Raw genomic sequence first — 19,759 nt, forward strand, 5'->3', positions numbered from 1 at the left:
ACTACCAGTTTATTATTAAAGGATATAACTCAAGGACAGCTATATGGAAGAGATGCATAAGGCAAAGTATGGGAAAAGGGTGCAGATCTTCTGTGCCCTCTCTGGGCACATCACTCTCCCCACACCTCCACATGTTCACCAAGCCAGAAGCTCTCTGAACCCCATCTTTTTGGGGGTTTATTACATAGCCATGATTGATTAAATCATTCATTGCATAGCCATGATTGATTAAATCATTGGCCATTGGTTATTGATTCAACCTCCAGCCTCTCTCACCTACCCAGAGGTTAGGAGGCATGGGACTGAAAGTTCCAACCCTCTAATCACGTGATTTGGTTTTCCTGGCAATCAGCCCCCATCCTTAGGTGCAGTCCAAAAGTCACTTCATTAACATAACAAAAGACACCATGATCATTCTCATCACTTAGGGAATTCCAAGAGTTTTAGGAGCTCTGAGCCAGAATTGGGGATGAAGGCCAAATACATATTTCTTATTATAAATCACAATATCACAAAAACGAATAAAATGTATGCCCTCATAGAACATATATACTATGAGAGAAAGACAGGAAAAAGGAAGAAGAGAAATCAAGGATGGCTCCTAAATATTTGATTTGAACATGTGAAGTTGGAGGTGGCTTTTAAGCCTCTCGAAGGGGAGATTTCAGGTAGGCATAAGGAATTAGGGGTCAGAAATTCAGGGGAGAGATGAGGGCTGGAGATATAGATTTCTCAGTCAACGTCAAATAAATGGTATTTAAAGCCATGAGACTGAATGAGACCATTTGAGGAAAACTTCAGAAAGAAAAGGCCCAAGGCCAAACTTGAATATTCCAACATTTGGAGGCAGGACAGAGGGAGAGTATTCAGTAAAGAAAATAAAGAAGTAGTGTCAGTGAGGTGGGAGAAATGATCTTTTGTGAGATGTTCTAGAAGCCAAAATAAGGAAGTATTTCAATTTTCTTAAATGCCGTTGAGGTCAAATATGATGAGGACTAAGAAAGTCCATTTAATTTTTCAACTGAAATTTCATTGGTAACTTGACAAGAGCAGTTTTAGGAGTGTAGTTATGGTCAAGAAGCCAATTAGAATGGACTGAGGAGACAGTTGGAAGTGAGAAAATTTAGACAGCAACAAGAAACAACTCTTTAGAGAAAATTATTCTATGAAAGAAAGCTAGGAAATAGAGCAATTGCTCAAGTGAGCTACATGTCAAGAAAGGACTTTTTAAAGATTAGATATAAAAATATGTCTTTATGACATTGAAAATGCCAGTAAAGTTAAGGGCTACTAATATCAAGCGGGCTCTTAATGATGCCAGGCAATAGTACTACATTTCTGTAATCCATTCACTCTCACCATTCCTAAATAACATTAGGATCTTAGATGCCATTGATTATAAGATACATCATTATTTTACATATTACTAAGAAAGAAAAAAATGCTGTCAGTTAAACTATGGCTTGCCATCATTTGTAAGACAGCAATTTCACAGATGTTGAAATATGAAAAAGTATTAGAATCAGTGTAATACAGTATTTTCTTTCCTCAAACCTTTAATACCTTCTCCCTATCTTCACTTTGAGCTTCCTATTTCACTGAGAAAATAGAAGCAGTCAGGTGAGGACATCCTCATTCTCCCACCACCACATCTGTCCACCTGTCTGCATCTGTACCTATCGACTCTGCCTCTACCCCCCTTTTTTAAACATCTTTATTGGAGTATAATTGCTTTACAGTGCTGTGTTAGTTTCTGCTGTATAACAAAGTGAATCAGCTATATGTATACATATATCCCCATATCTCCTCCCTCTTGCGTCTCCCTCCCACCCTCCCTATCCCACCCCTCTAGGTGGTCACAGAGCATCAAGCTGATCTCCCTGTGCTATGCAGCTGCTTCCCACTAGCTATCTGTTTTACATTTGGTAGTGTATATATGTCCATGCCACTCTCTCACTTTGTCCCAGCTTACCCTTCCTCCTCCCTGTATGCCTCCCCTTTTATTTCAATGAATAAATTGTCCATACTCTTGCTTAGAACTGATTCCCCCCGATTATGTACTGGATTACATCCCTTCTTTCCTCGAGGACTTTCCTCCTGCAACTGTCATCTTTCCTGTATTGTCCATTTCCCCCTCTCCACTGTATCATTTTAATTAGGATACAAACACTAATTTCTTCTATCTTAAAAAAAAATTCTGGACTCCAATTCCATATGCAGAGGACAGCTTTATTTTTCTATTCATCTTAAAAAAGCAAAACTGAAGAGTTGTCTATATGTACTTGCTTTCTCCCATTGTTTCATCCCACCCTTACCTAACTCTTATCAGACTTTATCAAACTTCCATCACTACACCAAAAGGGCATGTTTCAACAACTCCCACACTGCTCAATCCACTAGCCAATTATTAGTTCACATCCTACCTGACCTATCAGCAGCATTTAATGCAGTGGATCACTCCTTCCTTCTTGGAACATTTTCTTCCCTTGATTTTGCAGATTCAAACCCTCCTTCTTTTCCACCTGCCTCACGGATTATTCCATCTCAGTCTACTTTGTTGGGTTCTTTTCATCTCCCTGACCTAAGCTAGTGTATGGCTAGAAGAAACTGAACTAAGGGTAAATTATTCTCTTTAGCATACTGCTGATTTAGATTTTCCAGTATTTAAAAATTCTGGTGTCTATACAGATGGCCAAGAGGTACATGAAAAGCTGCTCAACATCACTAATTATTAGAGAACTGCAAATGAAAACTACAATGAGGTATCACCTCACACCAGTTAGAATGGGCATCATCAGAAAATCTAAAGACAACAAATGCTGGAGAGGGTGTGGAGAAAAGGGAACCCTCTTGCACTGTTGGTGGGAATGTAAATTGATACAGCCACTATGGAGAACAGTGTAGAGGTTCCTTAAAAAACTAAAAATAGAATTACCATATGACCCGGCAATCCCACTACTGGGCATATACCCTGAGAAAACCATAATTCAAAAAGACACATGCACCCCAATGTTCATTGCAGCTCTGTTTACAATAGCCAGGTCATGGAAGCAACCTAAATGCCCATCAACAGATGAATGGATAAAGAAGATGTGGTACATATATACAATGGAATACTACTCAGCCATAAAAAAGGAATGAAATTGGGTCATTTGTAGAGACGTGGATGGATCTAGAGACTGTCATACAGAGTGAAGTAAGTCAGAAAGCAAAGAACAAATATCATGTATTAACACATATATGTGGAACCTAGAAAAATGGTACAGATTAACCAGTTTGCATGGCAGAAATAGAGACAGAGATGTAGAGAACAAACGTATGGACACCAAGGGGGGAAAGCGGGAGGTGGGGAGTGGTGGTGGGATGAATTGGGAGATTGGGATTGACATATACACACTAATATGTATAAAATAGATAAGTAATAACCTACTGTATAAAAAAATAAAATTTCCAAAAAAAAGCTGATGTCTTTCATTTTAAACAAAAAGGATATATACACCTCCCTTTTATAAATGACCCTGTCTCTCCAAACGGCCCCAGAGATACTAACCCAGGAATCTCCCCCTAAAGAGGCAGGAGCATGTGACGCATTCCGGAAACAAGCTCCATGGGCCTTATGGGAAATGTAGTGCCCGATGAATAGCCTGCACCGCGGGGGAACTTGGGAATCTCTGGGTGGGCAGTTACTTCCGCACACGCGCAGTGGGGCAGTAGCCTGTAGTCTGTAATTTTCCAACCAGCCCTGTATGAAGTGGGAGTCGGGGTTTCGCCCAGATCTGGGAGATCTCCGTAACCTGATCTCCAGCTTAGAGTCGGAGCTGGGAGTGTGGCAGTGAAAGACTGGCAGGTATGACTCTGCAGAACTTGGGGGACATAAGGGAAGGGCGGGAAGAAAAGGACCGGTTTATTGGCTTACTGAACTGAAAAACCTTAAAACTCTCACGTGCGGTGACTTCGTGTTTGGGTGTGTGGGTCCTGTCCAATTCTGGAGTAGTTCAGAGAAAGCAAGAGAAGGGCCCGACCGCCACTCAGAGGGTTCCTAGAACCCGGGTGGGGCTAGAGCAAGCTCAGTTTGCATTCCTGCCCTTGCAAGTAAAGGACACTATGTAGAAGTCTGTGCATCAAACTACACCTTCCCAGCACAGTTGGTCCTACCAGAACCATTTAAAACCATTTACAATGGTTTAAAATTAAACCATGTTAAGGGATCTAGGAATAAAGTGATTCTAGAGAAACTTCGATGCACTCTTAGGGTATTATCACAACAATCATCCGAATTTTGCATATGAATTAACTGAAGCTGAGAGAGGTGAAGTTAACTTGCCTAGACTCAAACAGTTTAGTATAATAGAAGATCTGAGATTCAAATCCAGATGAGTTTTCTTCAAATTTCATTTTTTTCGCAAGATGAAAACAACCTGCAAAACAAAGCGTTGGACATATTTTCCTTTTGAAATATTTGAGTAATGTATGCTGAGTAAAATTCGGTGTGTCTTTTTTTTTTTTTTTTTTTTAAGGATCTCTTGGTGAATCTTCAGATTTTCCAGTGAAGACGAAATAAAGCTGGGGGTCCATCTTGCACATTTTAGCCTTTCTAGGGCCCTAGCAGTGCTGGTTGGAATTTCAAAAAGCCTAGACTGGGCTCATAGGAGATGGTGAATTCCGAGGGGGAGGAGGAGGGAGAGGGAGAAACAGATTTAGAGTCTAAACTGAAGACTCCAGCTTAAAAAAAATCCTCACCTCCCCCACCTCCCCGCCGGGTCTCTGGATCCGGCCTTCTCAAGAAACCTATTTGAGATCTCTTACTCCAGCTACAGAACAGAGACCAGAGAATCACAGGAAGGAATGACTTCTAAAGATACTGAGCTTCGGAGGTCAGGCTTTTAGTTATCCTTTTAACTCATTCATTATTTGCTAAGGATACAAGTATTTGTATTTACTTAGGATACATTTCTGGTAGAAAAAAAAAAGTCACTGGTTTAAAGGTTAACGACTTGCTGTTAGGTCTGTAGGACAGAAATGTACAAGATACTTATCTAAGCTCCATATATTAATAACACAGAGATCATTGCTTATAAAATATAGACTTTTCTGACTTGCTAGAAATGTCGTTCTCCCACTGGGTGGCATTTTCTGAGACTGCAGTGTGTGTGCTTCTGTTTTCACAGAGCAGGGTTCTACACTGCAGTCCTGGTGTTTCTCATGTCTTTACTCTCTTCCCCATTTCTACTTTCATAGATCTCTGTGTAAGAGCTGCAAAAATGGTCAACTTAGAGGTAAGGCATCCATTTATTGCTATTTAAATCTCTTAAAAAATCCATATAAGGACTTCCCTGGCGGTTCAGTGGTTAAGACTCCGTGCTTCCACTGCAGGGGGCGCGGGTTCCATCGAGGAACTAAGATCCTGCCTGCCGTGCGGCGCAGCCAAAAAAAAAAAAAAATCCACATAATAAAAAGGAAATGTATAGTCAGGGAAAACGTAAATTGAATAGATAAGGTCCAAAAGTGCTAAGTTGATATCCAGATTATAGGGTCTGCACTTAGCTGGAGCTGCATATGTATACCCAGTCTTTCTGGTGATCATAGAAAATGGATAGCCAACCTTTTAAAGTACTGGCTTTGTCCTTGAGAATAAAGCAGAACAATTCCCCGGATAAGTAAATTTTTTCTTGGCACAATTCTCCAAAGAAAATATCTTACAATGGGTTTTCTTTTTTTTTTTTTTTTTGCCGCACCCCGAAGCTTGTGGAATCTTACTTCCCCAACGAGGGATTGAACCCACGACCCAGCAGTGAGAGTGCCGAGTCCTAACCACCGGCCCACCAGGGGATTCCCACAATGGGTTTTCATAGAGATAGTGTTGGAAACAATATTGACAGTAACAATCCTGTGATGAATATAACATCAGTTTTCCTATGACTTTCTTTTTATAAATTTTTATTTATTTATTTATTTATTTATTTATTTGGTTGCACCAGGTCTTAGTTGCAGCAGGCGGGCTTCTTAGTTGTGGCTTGCAAACTCTTAGTTGAGGCATGCATTTGGGATCTAGTTCCCTGACTGGGGATTGAATCCGGGCTCCCTGCACTGGGAGCGTGGAGTCCTAACCAGTGTGCCACCAGGGAAGTCCCTCCTGTGACTTTCTTAGAGTGTTCCCTAGAAAAAGCAGAGAACATAGTGCCAAGAAGTGCTATATGAACTCAACTGGTAAGTCCAGATACATATCCTTTTTAATATTCACCTGGATCCATAAGTAAACCTTGCTCCTTTTCCAGAGTCTTCAGCAATTCTTGAGCATTTTCTCTTCCATGTGAATTTAGAAATCAGCTTGTCAAGGTCCATAAGGGGGTATGTTAGGTATTTTTATTGTGATTGCATTACACTTTTAGATTAATTTGGAGAGAATTCATAACTTTTCAATAGTGAGTTCTCCATTTTTTTAAATTGAAGTAGAGTTGATTTACCATGTTGTGCCAATGTCTGCTGTACAGCACAGTGACTCAGTTATACACATAGAGACATGCTTTTTTCATATTCTTTTCCATTTTGCTTTATCACAGGATATTGAATATAGTTCCCTGTGCTATATGTTAGGACCTTGTTGTGTATCCATTCTAAATGTAATAGTTTGCATCTATCAACCACAAACTACCAGCCCATCCCTCTCCCTCCCCTCCTCCCTGTTGGCAACCACATATCTGTTCTCTATGTCTGTGAGTCAGTTTCTGATTTGTAGATAGGTTCATTTGTGCCATATTTTAGATTCCACATATAAGTGATATCATATAGTATTAGTCTTTCTCTTTCTGACTTACTTCACTTAGTATGATAATCTCTAGTTGCATCCATGTTGCTGCCAATGGCATTATTTCATTCTTTTTTATGGCTGAGTAATATTCCATTGTATATATGTACCACATCTTCTTTATCCATTCATCTGTCGATGGACATTTAGGTTGTTTCCATGTTTTGGCTATTGTGAATAGTGCTGCTGTGAACATAGGGGTGCATGTATCTTTTTGAATTATAGTTTTGTCCGGGTACATTCCCAGGAGTGGGATTGCTGGATCATATGTTAATTCTATTTTTAGTTTTCTGAGGGACCTCTATACTGTTCTCCATAGTGGCTGTACCAACTTACATTCCCACCAACAGTGTAGGAGGGTTCCCTTTTCTCCACACCCTCTCCAGCATTTGTTATTTGTGAGTTCTTCGTTTTATTCATTGTTTTTTGGTCCTTCATTACAGTTTTATAGGTTTATTATGGTAATTCTTTTACATTTCTTATGATGTTTATTCTTACATATGGTTTAAGTTGCTATTGAGAATGGAATGGATTTTTTTTCATTATATTTTCTAATTGGCTATTCTGGTGTAGAGGAAAGTATGGATTTATCTATTTGACTTTATGTCAACTTACAGAACTCTTACTAAGTCCAAGAGTTTTTTAGTTGATTCTTAGATTTTCTAGATAGACCATCATATACTCTTCAAATGGAGTTTTGTCCCTTATTGCCTAATATGTAGGCTCCATATTTTTTCCTTGTCTTATGTCAATGGACAGGACTTCTAATAACTATAATTTTGAATGTAATTTCTAGCCAAAATCTTTTTTGTTCCAGGTTTAGTGGGAATGCTTCCAGTGTCTTACTGTTTCCTCTTGTAATCTGGTTGATAGTTGTTTTTTTGTTTTGTTTTGTTTTTTAAATCAAGTTAAGGATTTTTAGCTTGTTAAGATTGTTTTCATAAATTGGGAACTTTTTTCTCATATCACTTTTTTTATACCTGTCAATAAAATAATATATTTTTTCTTTAATATAACAGTTTAAAGAATTTCTAATACATTTCCCAATATTGAACTATCTGCATTCCTGGGGTAAACCCTGCCTAGTCTCTCTTTTTTTTTTTAAATATTTATTTATTTATTTGGCTGCACCAGGTCTTAGTTGTGGCATGTGGTATCTTCGTTGCCGTGTGCGGGATCTTTAGTTGTGGTATGCAGGCTTTTTTAGTTGCAGCATGTGAATCTAGTTCCCTGACCAGGGACTGAACCCAGGCCCCCTGCTTAGGGAGCGAGGAGTCTTAACCACTGGACCACCAGGGAAGTCCCTCTCTTAACTTTTTAAAGGGACAGATAGTAAAGATTTTAGGCTTGAAGGCCATATAATCTCTGTGGCAACTACTCAACTCTGCTCTTGTAGTTGAAGTAAACAAATGGACATAACTGTGTTCCAGTTACATTTTATTTACAAACACAGGCGGTCAACCTGTGGGTTGTAGTTTGCTGACACCTGCTTTATATGGTCTTAACTATCTCTTTGCAGTAGGCACGTTACCACGTCTTTTTAATTTCAGTTTAAGTTAAACATGATTTTGACTTTATGGTTGAGAGGATGTATTTTATCATATTAAAAAATCTGGGGGCTTCCCTGGTGGTACGGTGGTTGAGAGTCCGCCTGCTGATGCAGGGGACATGGGTTCGTGCCCCGGTCCGGGAAGATCCCGCATGCCGCAGAGCGGCTAGGCCCGTGAGCCATGGCCGCTGAGCCTGCGCATCTGGAGCCTGTGCTCTGCAACAGGAGAGGCCACAACAGTGAGAGGCCCGCGTACCGCAGGAAAAAAAAAATCTGTATTTTTCTATTTTATTTATGCTTATGTGAGTCTGGCGTATTAACCTTATAGCCCCTCTAACATCTTATTACCTTTACATGTTTGTTTTGCAGTGTCTAATAGATTGTAAGATCTCTGAGGGCAGTAATAATTTTATTTTTTGTTATCTCTAGTACTGTACTTGGTATGTCCTCATTGAATATTGTATGAGTGAATGAATGAAGAACATATAAGTAATATTTAAAAATAATTTTTAGACATAATTCACATATTACAAATTGACCCCTTTAAACTGTATACAATTTAGTGGGGTTTTTTTTAGTATATTGTCATAATTGTGAAACCATCACCACTAATTTCAGAACATTTTCATTACTCTGAAAAGAAACCCCATATCCATTAGCAGTCACTCCCCATTCCTTCCTTCCCCCAGCCCTGAATTACTTTATGTTTATATGTATTTGCCTATTCTGAGCATTTCATACAAATGGAACCATACAATATGTGATTTCTTGTGACTGGCTTCTCTCACCCAGCACAAAATTTTCAAGGATCATCTATGTTGTAGAGTCCTTTTTATTGCTGAATAATATTGGATCATATGGCTATACCTCATTTTGTTTATCTATTTATTAGTTGATGGATACCCATTTTTTTTTTTTTTTTTTTTTTTTTTTTTTTTTTTTTTGCGGTACGCGGGCCTCTCACTGTTGTGGCCTCTCCCGTTGCGGAGCACAGGCTCCGGATGCGCAGGCTCAACAGCCACGGCTCACGGGCCCAGCCGCTCCGCGGCATGTGGGATCTTCCCGGACCGGGGCACGAACCCATGTCCCCTGCATCGGCAGGCTATGGGCATTTGTGTATGGTTTTTTCTTTGGCGGGGGGATGTATGATTTCAATTCTTTTGCGTATATACCTAGGAAAAATTGCTGGGTCATATGGTGACTGTATGTTTGACATTTTGAGGAACTCCTGAACTGTTTTCCATAGTTGCTGCACCATTTTACAGTTCTACCATCAATGTATGAGAGTTCCAGTTTCTCCCTATCCTTATTAACACTTATCATTGTCTGCCTTTGATTTTAGCCATCCTAGTGGGTATAAAGTGATACCTCGTTGTGGTTTTAATTTGTATTTACTAATGATGTTGAACATCTTTTCATGTGCTTATGGACCATATCTGTTTTTGGAAAAATGTCTGTTCAAATCCTTTGCCCATTTTTAAATTGGGTTTTCTTTTTATTGTTGTGTTGTAAGAATTCTTTTTATAATTTAGATGCAAATTTCTTTTTAGATATATGATTTACAAATATTTCCTCCTATTTTGTGAATTGTCTTTTTCACTTTCTTCATGGTATCCTTTGGAGCTTAAAAATGTTTAATTTTGTTGAATCCAATTTATCTATTTTTTTTCTTTTGTCACTTACACTTTTTCTGTCATGTGTAAGAAACCATTGCCTAATCCCAGGTCATAAAGATTTACTCCCTTGTTTTCATCTAAGAATTATGTACAGTTGACCCTTGAGCAACACGGGCTTGAACCGTGTGGGTCCACTTATATGTAGATTTTTTTCAATACATACATACTACAGTACTACATGACCTGTGGTTCGTTGAATTCGTGGTTGTGGAACCACGGATATGGAGGGCTGTAAAGTTATGTGGATTTTTAACTGTGGAGAGGTTGTTCAAGGGTCACCTCTAGTTTTAACTCTTACACATAGGTCTCTGATCCATTTTTAGTTTGTTTTTATATATGATGTGAGGTGTGTGTGTTGAGGGGAGTCCAACTTCATTTTTTTGCATGTGGAGATCCAGTTGTTCCAACACCATTTGTTTAAAAGACCATTCTTTCCCTCATTGAATTATCCTGGCATTAGTTGAATATTTTTAATATAATTTTTGTTTCTATCACAAAGTATATTTCTGAATCAGGTGTACAGTAGTTATCATACATTACTTTCTGAAACCTCAGCAATGAACATGATATGATCCTAAGAGGCTGCCATGATTCTCTTATAAGTCCCCAAATGATGCACACTTTAGTTTGAAGATCCATGTACTATTACAGGGATCAGTGACACTCCAGGATGTGGCTGTGGAATTCACCCCAGAGGAGTGGCAGCTGCTTGACTGTGATCAGAGAACCTTGTATTGGGATGTGATGTTGGAGAACTTTAGAAACCTCATCTCAATGGGTAAGGACAGTGGGTGGTAACTTTTCAGTGTAACTCATTATGTTTTAATAGTGCCCTTCCTTTAAGACCTGCGAAAGCTGTGAACATTCTGAAGCATTAGTAAGTTTGTCCCTGAATTTTAGTGGTCAAAGATTCTTAATCCCCTTTGGGGATCAGATAATTTGTTTAATGCTTCTGCCTCCCAAATGAAGAAGGGTCTTTTCTGTCTAAAGCTTGTCTGTCATCTTCACAGGCCCTAAGACTCCAGGAGGCAAACCCGAATTGTGAGGTAGTCGTTTGTTCCTAGCACTTTGTCCCCAGTTCTGTGTTGTTTCCCACGAACAGGGTGTCCAGTCACCAAAACAATAGTGATCTTCAAGGTGGAGCAAGGACAAGAGCCATGGATGGTGGAGGGAGAGAACCCACGTTGGCGCTCTCCAGGTGAGTCAGAGAAAGCAGGTAGATGGGAGTCTCTGGAACTGAGATCCAGTTGTGAGTGAGGGACAGGCACCTCTGAAATACTTTTCAGGAAGCACCTCTTAAAACCACACACGTTTGAAAGTGAGTGGGTACACCTGACACAACATCCTCAGATCCCCAGGTGACACCTTCACTTCCACTCTTCCACGTGGCCGCTCTTTCTGTTTGTCAGCTCTTGTGTGGGAGGACGTCCTTCCTCTCCGCTCTGGCTCCTCGCGTTGCCTGTTCCATCGAAGTGCTTGTTGGTTCTCTCAGTCCCTAGAATCCTCATTCTTCTTCCCTCCTCACCATGATGGCAGATCTTTCCATACATCTGTTTCTAATAATGTAGTCAGATTATGTGGATTTGAAGTCTTATTCCACCAACCTCTGTCTAACCTAATTATTTTGTAGCACAACTTTATTTATAAAATAGGGGTAATATGACTTTACCTCAGGTTTTTGTAAAGATTATATGAGTTAATACAAGCAAAACCCTTCATATAGTGGCAGACAGTAAGTGTTCAGCATATGTTAGTTGTTTTTATTTCAAAACTTTTATAACATGTTCTTCCTAATTTTTTTCCTTTTTTAAAAATACTCGTTCCTTTTCTTGCAGCATATACTCCCCCTGTGTACCCTACCTTGCTCATCTGTAGTCTTACAGCTAACTTGGGGTATCTACCTTCTAGTGCATCTTTCTGCTTCACTTGATAATATTGATATCTTTTGGAAATTGTCCTCCAACTTTATTTGAATTAGTTCCTCACTAATCTGCCCTCACCCTTTCTCACAGCTTATTCACCCTTTGCTGTTTGACTTCTCTTCCATCTTCTGAAATTCTGTCCACAGTAACTCCCTCAGAAACTTCATCACTCTAAAGACTACAGTTATTTATTTTGTGCCATCTCCAGCATCTTTGCCTCACCAGCTTTCCATTCCCTTAATTTTACCCTACCTGGCTTTATTGTCTGTTTTATCATAGTAACCAATTTTTAATATTCTTCAACCCTTTACCTTTATCCTTACAATAAAAGGTAGTGACTGGTCTCCTGGTCTGTAGTCACAAAATCACTGTGGTAAGGAATTTGGCTTTTTCTCTTAAGAATTTCTCCTTAAATACTATTGTGACTTATTACCTATAATTTCAACTATTAGTTTATCCAAGACTGACTCAAAATAAAATCTTCCCTTTGCACAGCGTCCATAAAAGAAGTATGTTTCAAATGATTAAGATACCAATTAAATGTGTTTTAGATTCCCTGGAACCCCAATTACTACTGGCATAAAACAAATGAATTTTAACTCCTGATATGGTATCTTGGCTGTTTATGTAAATACTTATATTGCCAATTCCAGCCTACTTTCTGGTTTATCTTAGATGTTCTTGCAAGATTTATCTGAATTATTTCATTTTGCTTGTCACTCTTCTGACAAACATGTTATTCCTGTATCACCTGTATTATGGTATTTAAATGGCTTATCCCTCTGTATGTGATCCCATGTTTATCCAGAATTGTCCATCTTTTCCCTATTCCATGCAATTAGACTCTTTAGCATCCTCTGTACACAGTTTTCTTTTCTGCATTAGTCCTTTTGATTCTGATGTGCTCCATCTAACTAAAACCGTTACCGAAAGCTCGGCCTCTCTGTACAGCAATGCTGAATCAAATCACAGAGTTTTGGGTGAAGTAGAAGAGGATAGCTTTATTGCTTTGCCAGGCAAAGGGAGACACACTGGGCTTCAGCCTTGAAAAACTATGTGTCTCTCCCCCAGAGGATTTGATTAAGGGCTTTATAACAGGGGTTCAAAGGTGGGGTCCTGACAAGATTAGGGTGTGAACAGGGCTTGCACTCCCTCAGTCTCAGGTGGTCTTCTCTTAATCTTGTTGAGCTTCTCTGGTCCCTTTAATCCTGCCTCAGGTTGTTTCTTAGCTGCTCCTCCCTTGATTAGCAACTGTTCAAATCCACCCTTTGGAACTCAGGGATGGTCATGGAAGCTGGAGTCTTGCCTGGAAGAAATGGTGGACAAAAGGAGGTCTCAGCGCTCAGGCCTCATGGTTTCAGTGCCTGGGAGCCCCTCAAGGCCCCACTCGGTTTCAAAACCAGCATGCTATGAAGTCTAAATTCAGTTTTCTCCTCTTTCATGGTAACTTTAGCCTACATTGATCTCTGCCTTCTTTGAATTCCCATCCCAACTCTACTATGGCTCTGTCAACTTGACATATACTATCTTAGATTTTTTTTTTAATCCTGTGGCTTTTAAGACTTTAAAAAAAAAAAAAAAAAAACCTGTGGCTTTAAGGCATGTTTTCTCATGATTACTCCCTGAAGAGAAAGTCCAGTATCATTTTTTTTCTTCACACCATAGCTGAGCACATCATGGACATTCAATGAATATTTAATTAATTCATTTTTGTAAAGTCAGGGATTGTGGGGATGTTTCTTATCCTTTCATTCAACAAGGCTTTTTAATGTTTCCTGAGAAGGATTCAAATAAAGAAAAAAAAATTGTTTTTCCAGGTTTGTAAATTGTAGTTGAAAAGGCAAAACATAGCCATATATTTTAAAATTTGATGAATGTGGAACATTTGTTCAACGCACAGTAACATTGTGGTTTTAATCTAGTTAGTTGTCAAAATAAATGGTTTAGGCAGCAGTGATGACTGTCTTAGAAGTTCAGAGAAAATGGAGCCTAAAGTTTAAAGTAGGCAAAGACTGGAGGAGCCTTTTTTTTAAGATCATGGAACAATGGCTCCTCCCTAAAGGATATCTAAATACTAGATAGGATGAGAGAGGATGAAGGAGGGCAAGTTAAGGTGGGGAAGGAACATGAGCAAATGATTGTAGCTATTTAGAATCTAGAATCCTTGGAACAGAAGTAGGTATTTGTTGAGGGCTAGAGTAGTGCATGCTTAGATACCATGAGTGAATTCATTGTATTGCATATTTTTGTTCACCAGGCTGATTACCCTAGATTTTTCAGTTGGTTATTGTTGGCCAAGGTAACACAGGATGCTGCTTCTCATTGGTTGAAGTAGAGAGGAAAGAAGACAGGAACCCAGTCCCCACATTTAGAACCACTCAATAAAGAAATGTGTATTAATGGCTATAGCCCACTACTCAGCCAGCTCCACAGAGGATAAGGCATGAAGCAAAAGGCTAGGGGTATTGTAGTAACTCCACATGGAAGGAAATTCACGAGTGGGGAATTATAACCCCCTCCCTAATTTTTTTTTTTTTTTTTTTAAATTATTTATTTATTTATTTATGGCTGTGTTGGGTCTTCGTTTCTGTGCGAGGGCTTTCTCCAGCTGTGGCAAGTGGGGGCCACTCTTCATCGCGGTGCACGGGCCTCTCACTATCGCGGCCTCTCCCGTGGCGGAGCACAGGCTCCAGACGCGCAGGCTCAGCAATTGTGGCTCACGGGCCCAGTTGCTCCATGGCACGTGGGATCTTCCCAGACCAGGGCTCGAACCCGTGTCCCCTGCATTGGCAGGCAGACTCTCAACCACTGCGCCACCAGGGAAGCCCTTTTTTTTTTGTTTTTAATGGAACAGTGTATTGGGGATTTATAGGGTTTTGAGATTAGGAGTTAAAAATGTGACTTCAGGGGCAAAGAGGCTTTCTGGGGACTAGTTTGTTAGGCAGATTGAAAGAGGATGTAAAAGCAGTACTTGTCATATATCAAAACTTAGCCTGAATAAAAATGGTAACAAGCAGATAGAATCTGTGCTTGGGCTAAGAATAGCACACCCTCGAATGACCTGCTAGACCTTTGTGTTCCTGGGCTTACAAGTACGTGTAAGAATGAATCCCAGCTGTAGTAGTGTTGGAGCCCTGTCTACAGATATGTCTCAGCCGTGGTTTGGATGAGGTTAGAGGGTTGGAGATAGAAAAATGTTCCTGAAGGGAAATGACATTGTGCCAGATGATCAAGAGGAAAAAGAGATATGAATGAGGGAAATAAGGAGCTATTCTACCTGGGTAATCTAGGAATTAGGTAGTAAGGACCCTGATTCTGATCTCCCTTCTCCAAATCTAGTTTTCCCTCTGATATTTTTCCCTTAACTCCCTTGTCTCTTGTTCCCCTGGCTACCCGGTCCATTGATCACATCTCCACAGTGGGCTCTCATCATTCTGTGAGCTAACCATATGCCCTTGTTGAGCAATTGAGCAACTTTTTGATTTCCTTTGTACCCTCCTTACTGTACCTTGTGCTATTTTACTATCTTTCCTCAGGTCACAAGTTAAGCCATCTGTTCTCATTGTCATTCTGTGCTCCCATTTCCTCTTTAGCAGTTTTATTCTTAAAGCTCAGGATCAAGGCAAATACAGATTTGTTTCAGAATGAGAGACTAGATTTGGAATCATATATGTTTCTATAACTGTTGATGGCAAAGATTAACTAGGAATGTTTCACTGTACTCCTTTTTAGAAGCTGACTGCCCACTTATTGATGAATCAGACAAGCACCAGGAAAGCAAAGACAATTTTTTGAATTCAGTTTTGTTCATGTTCAATAAAATCCTGACTGTGAAGAGACTTCATGGTTATAATATGAGCACAAGTCTTAATCCTACAAGAAAAATATCATATAAATGTAAGTCATATAGGAAGAGTTTGCAACCTACTTCAGACTTACTTAATTGTAATAGATGTTATACTGGAGAAAACTCTTATGAATGCAGTGAATGTGGGAAAGCCTTCAAAACGAAGTTTCATTTTATTAGACATGAAAAAAATCATACAAGAAAAAAACCCTTTGAATGCAACGACTGTGGGAGAGCCTATAGCAGGAAGGCTCACCTTGCAACTCATCAGAAAATACATAATGGAGAGAGACCCTTTGTGTGCAGTGATTGTGGGAAAGCATTTACACATAAAGCACAACTCATGGTCCATCAGAGACTCCACACTGGAGAGAAACCTTATGAATGCGGTCAATGTGGAAAATCATTCACCTGGAACTCCTCCTTTACTCAACACGTGAAATCACATACACTTGAGAACTCATTTGAATGTAAGGAATGTGGGAAAACCTTCAGGTATAGTTCATCCCTTTATAAACACTCTAGATTTCATACAGGAGAGAAACCCTATCGATGCATCGTGTGTGGCAAAGCCTTTGGCAACACTTCTGTGCTTGTTACTCATCAAAGAATTCACACAGGAGAGAAACCTTATGGATGTATTGAATGTGGCAAAGCCTTCATCAAGAAGTGTCACCTCCTCAGACATCAGATAATTCATACAGGAGAAAAGCCCTATGAATGTAGCAAATGTAGGAAAGCATTTTCTCAGAAGTCAAATCTTATTTTACATCAGAAAATTCATATGTAATATTCACTTATGAATCTGAGAAAACTTTAAATATTTGATAAACCTTATTAAGTAGAGAATTTATGGTGAGGAGAAATCCACCAATCTGAATGAATTGGAAGAATAAATTCCCATTAAAAAAACCAATGCCAATCATGTTCTGCAAGTGATGATAAAGTTTTTAGAGAAAAGATCACAGAAAAAGTTAATTTATAAATGCACATAGAGCTTGGAAAGTAAGCATAAATTAAACAATCAAGGAATCAGTGAAAACTACATTTACCATCTCTGATTTTTAATTCTTATAACAAATTATGCAAGTGTGAGTAAAAAATGTTTATATTATATATTATATTAAATTATATCTATTAAGTTTCCACAGTAAATTTCACCATTTTTTTCTTCCAATCCTAACAGTAACATGCAAGTGAAAACATGTGGTTTAATATGTAGTATGAATTTCAGTAATATTTGCACCCATTTGCTGGCACTTTTGAGGGGTATGGCAGTGTTACTGAATCTCATTCTCAAACTTGTTATAAAGATGTATAGAATTACACATATGTATAATTTAACAAGATACCAATTGAGAGGGGGAAAGCAGTTGTATTCTGTATTACAGTAAGTACTCAGTTGAGGAAAAGAAGTATTTAAATAAGTGTGTAAATAAAACATTTGCCCTTCAAATATTCCTGTTTTCATTGATGTATTTACCTAAGGTGTAAGTATAGCTCAAGTAGTAGTTAACTAGGGTATCATCTACATTTCATTTTAATAAACTAGAGTGTCGTGATACTTTGCAACTTTCAGGGAGTGAGCTTTGGGGTCTATTGTTTGTTTTCTTGTAAGAAATTGATACAGGTTTTGCTCCTAGGGGTGCCTGGAATTTACCATGTGACAGCACAGGCAGCATTAATCGAGTTGAAAAGAGGACTTTTTTTTTGCTCAGCAACTTCACTTTGGAACGTGACATTTTGTAAGTTGCACATATTCCCTTAAAAGGATGAAGCAACCTTTTTTTTTTTTTTTTGTGGTATGCTGGCCTCTCACTGTTGTGGCCTCTCCCGTTGCACAGGCTCCAGACGCGCACACTCAGCGGTCATGGCTCACGGGCCCAGCCGCTCCGCGGCATGTGGGATCCTCCCGGACCGGGGCACGAATCCGTGTCCCCTGCATCGGCAGGCGGACTCTCAACCACTGTGCCACTAGGGAAGCCCCAACCATTATTTAAGCTACAGTTTTTACTGCTGTTCACAATATTCTTTGATAATGTCAAAAGACTTTTATGCCTTTTCTTGAGTTGTGACAAAACAGCTTGAACCTAAATTCAGAAATCAAGCCTTTTCAAGTTTAAGCTCAGTTACAACTATATTACATTGTTTTTCTCTCATTGGCCTTTTTTTTTTTTTTTTTTTGCGGTACGCCGGCCTCTCACCGCTGCGGCCTCTCCTGTTGCGGAGCACAGGCTCTGGATGTGCAGGCTCAGCAGCCATGGCTCACGGGCCCAGCCGCTCCGCGCCATGTGGGATCCTCCCGGACTGGGGCACGAACCCACGTCCCCTGCATCGGCAGGCGGACTCCCAACCATTGTGCCACCAGGGAAGCCCTCATTGGCCATTTTTTGAAGAGTAATGCTGAGTAATGATTATAAATTAATGACAGTGCTTTTTTTTGAACAAGCATACTAGCACTTAAGGATCTAAATTATTTACTGACTTTGTTGCTTGACCAAACTTTAGTCAGGCTCCTGAACCTTTCCGAGGCCCACTTGCACACTTACTTGTAAAATCTAGTTTTAGCAAGAACCCTGCTAAGTCATTTTAACCAGAACCCTCCACCCTCAATATCTGATCAGGTTCCTCATCCTCCATCATCCTTCAGGTGATGTCTGATCACCCTGGCCTGTCTTCAGCAGGAATCCTGTTAGGCAGATTCAGCCAGAACCCTCCTTACCCGTTTTCTCTTAGTAATTTTCCACCCACTGACCCCCTACCCTACTCCTTAGCTATAAATTCCTACTTGTGTATGGTGTATTCAGAGTTGAGCCCAATCTCTCCCCAACTAAAATCCCATGGCAGTGGTCCCTATACCTATCACACTGGTCCTGAGTAAAGTCTGTCTTGTCATTTGTCATCTTTAACAAATGTCACTGAATACCTTTTTTCTTTAACACTTTCCCAGTTGTTTTAGGAGGTGGCATACTAGTTACACTCTTGCAGTTTCAAAAATTTCTGTTACCTTCTTTCTTTTGGAATTGTCTTCAGAATCCATTTGTCAGCCACACAGGGAATTCTTTAGGTATGTATAGTCACGGGACTTGCCTTTTTTTTTTGCAGCCCAACAGTTTTCTCATTTCCTACATGAAATCCTTGTTTTACCCTACTCAGTGCTTTCCATTCCCATCCTATCTCCCCTTCCCATGCCCATGCTTCTCATCTGAGAAACTCAAAACTATGTAAGGCTACAGGAAGAGGACACATATTAGGAGGCAGTAGGGAGCTCTACTGTTGTCGGCATGATGTGAGGTCCCCTTGGAAGAGCAGCTGTGTAGGTCGAGGTGGCAAGAGGTGTGCGATGGTCTGCGAATAAAACAAGGGAATTTTAATTGTAATATGTCAGGAAGTATGTTATCTAGTTTCCATAAATTAATTCACTCCCTTAAGTGGAAGAAGGAATACAGTAGAGCAAGTTAAAATATACTTCCTTGGGCTTCCCTAGTGGCGCAGTGGTTAAGAATCCACCTGCCAATGCAGGGGACACGGGTTCAAGCCCTGGTCCAGGAAGATCCCACATGCCACGTAGCAACTAAGCCCATGCGCCATAACTGCCAAACCTGCACTCTAGAGCCCGCGAGCCACAACTACTGGGCCCATGTGCCACAACTACTGAAGCCCACGAGCCTAGAGCCTGTGCTCTGCAGCAAGAGAAGCCACCACAATGAGAAGCCCGTTCACAACGAAGAATAACCTCCGCTTGCTGCAACTAGAGAAAGCCCACGCTCAGGAACAAAGACCCAATGCAGCCAAAAATTAAAAAAAAAAAAAAAAAATATATATATATATATATATATATATATATATATATACTTCCTTACTGAACAAATATAAACTGCCACCTTGAGAGTTTTTGTCACTGAGCTCATTGGCTTAGGCCATATGAGATTTTGGCAAGAAGAAAACCAAAACTATGCT

At 39.8% G+C, this 19,759-nt stretch overlaps 1 protein-coding gene across 1 annotated transcript; it reads left to right on the forward strand.

Annotated features, from left to right (window-relative positions):
- Window positions 1–5,261: 5,261 nt before the first annotated feature.
- ZNF684 (zinc finger protein 684) lies at window positions 5,262–16,589 on the forward strand. The gene is made up of 4 exons (XM_065879656.1): window positions 5,262–5,276; window positions 10,682–10,808; window positions 11,133–11,228; window positions 15,685–16,589. The coding sequence occupies exons 1-4, from the start codon at window positions 5,262–5,264 to the stop codon at window positions 16,587–16,589; spliced, it is 1,143 nt and encodes a 380-aa protein (XP_065735728.1).
- The last annotated feature ends 3,170 nt before the right edge of the window (window positions 16,590–19,759 follow it).

The sequence above is a fragment of the Phocoena phocoena genome, chromosome 1 (genome assembly GCF_963924675.1).
Source record: "Phocoena phocoena chromosome 1, mPhoPho1.1, whole genome shotgun sequence".
Lineage (NCBI taxonomy): Eukaryota > Metazoa > Chordata > Mammalia > Artiodactyla > Phocoenidae > Phocoena > Phocoena phocoena.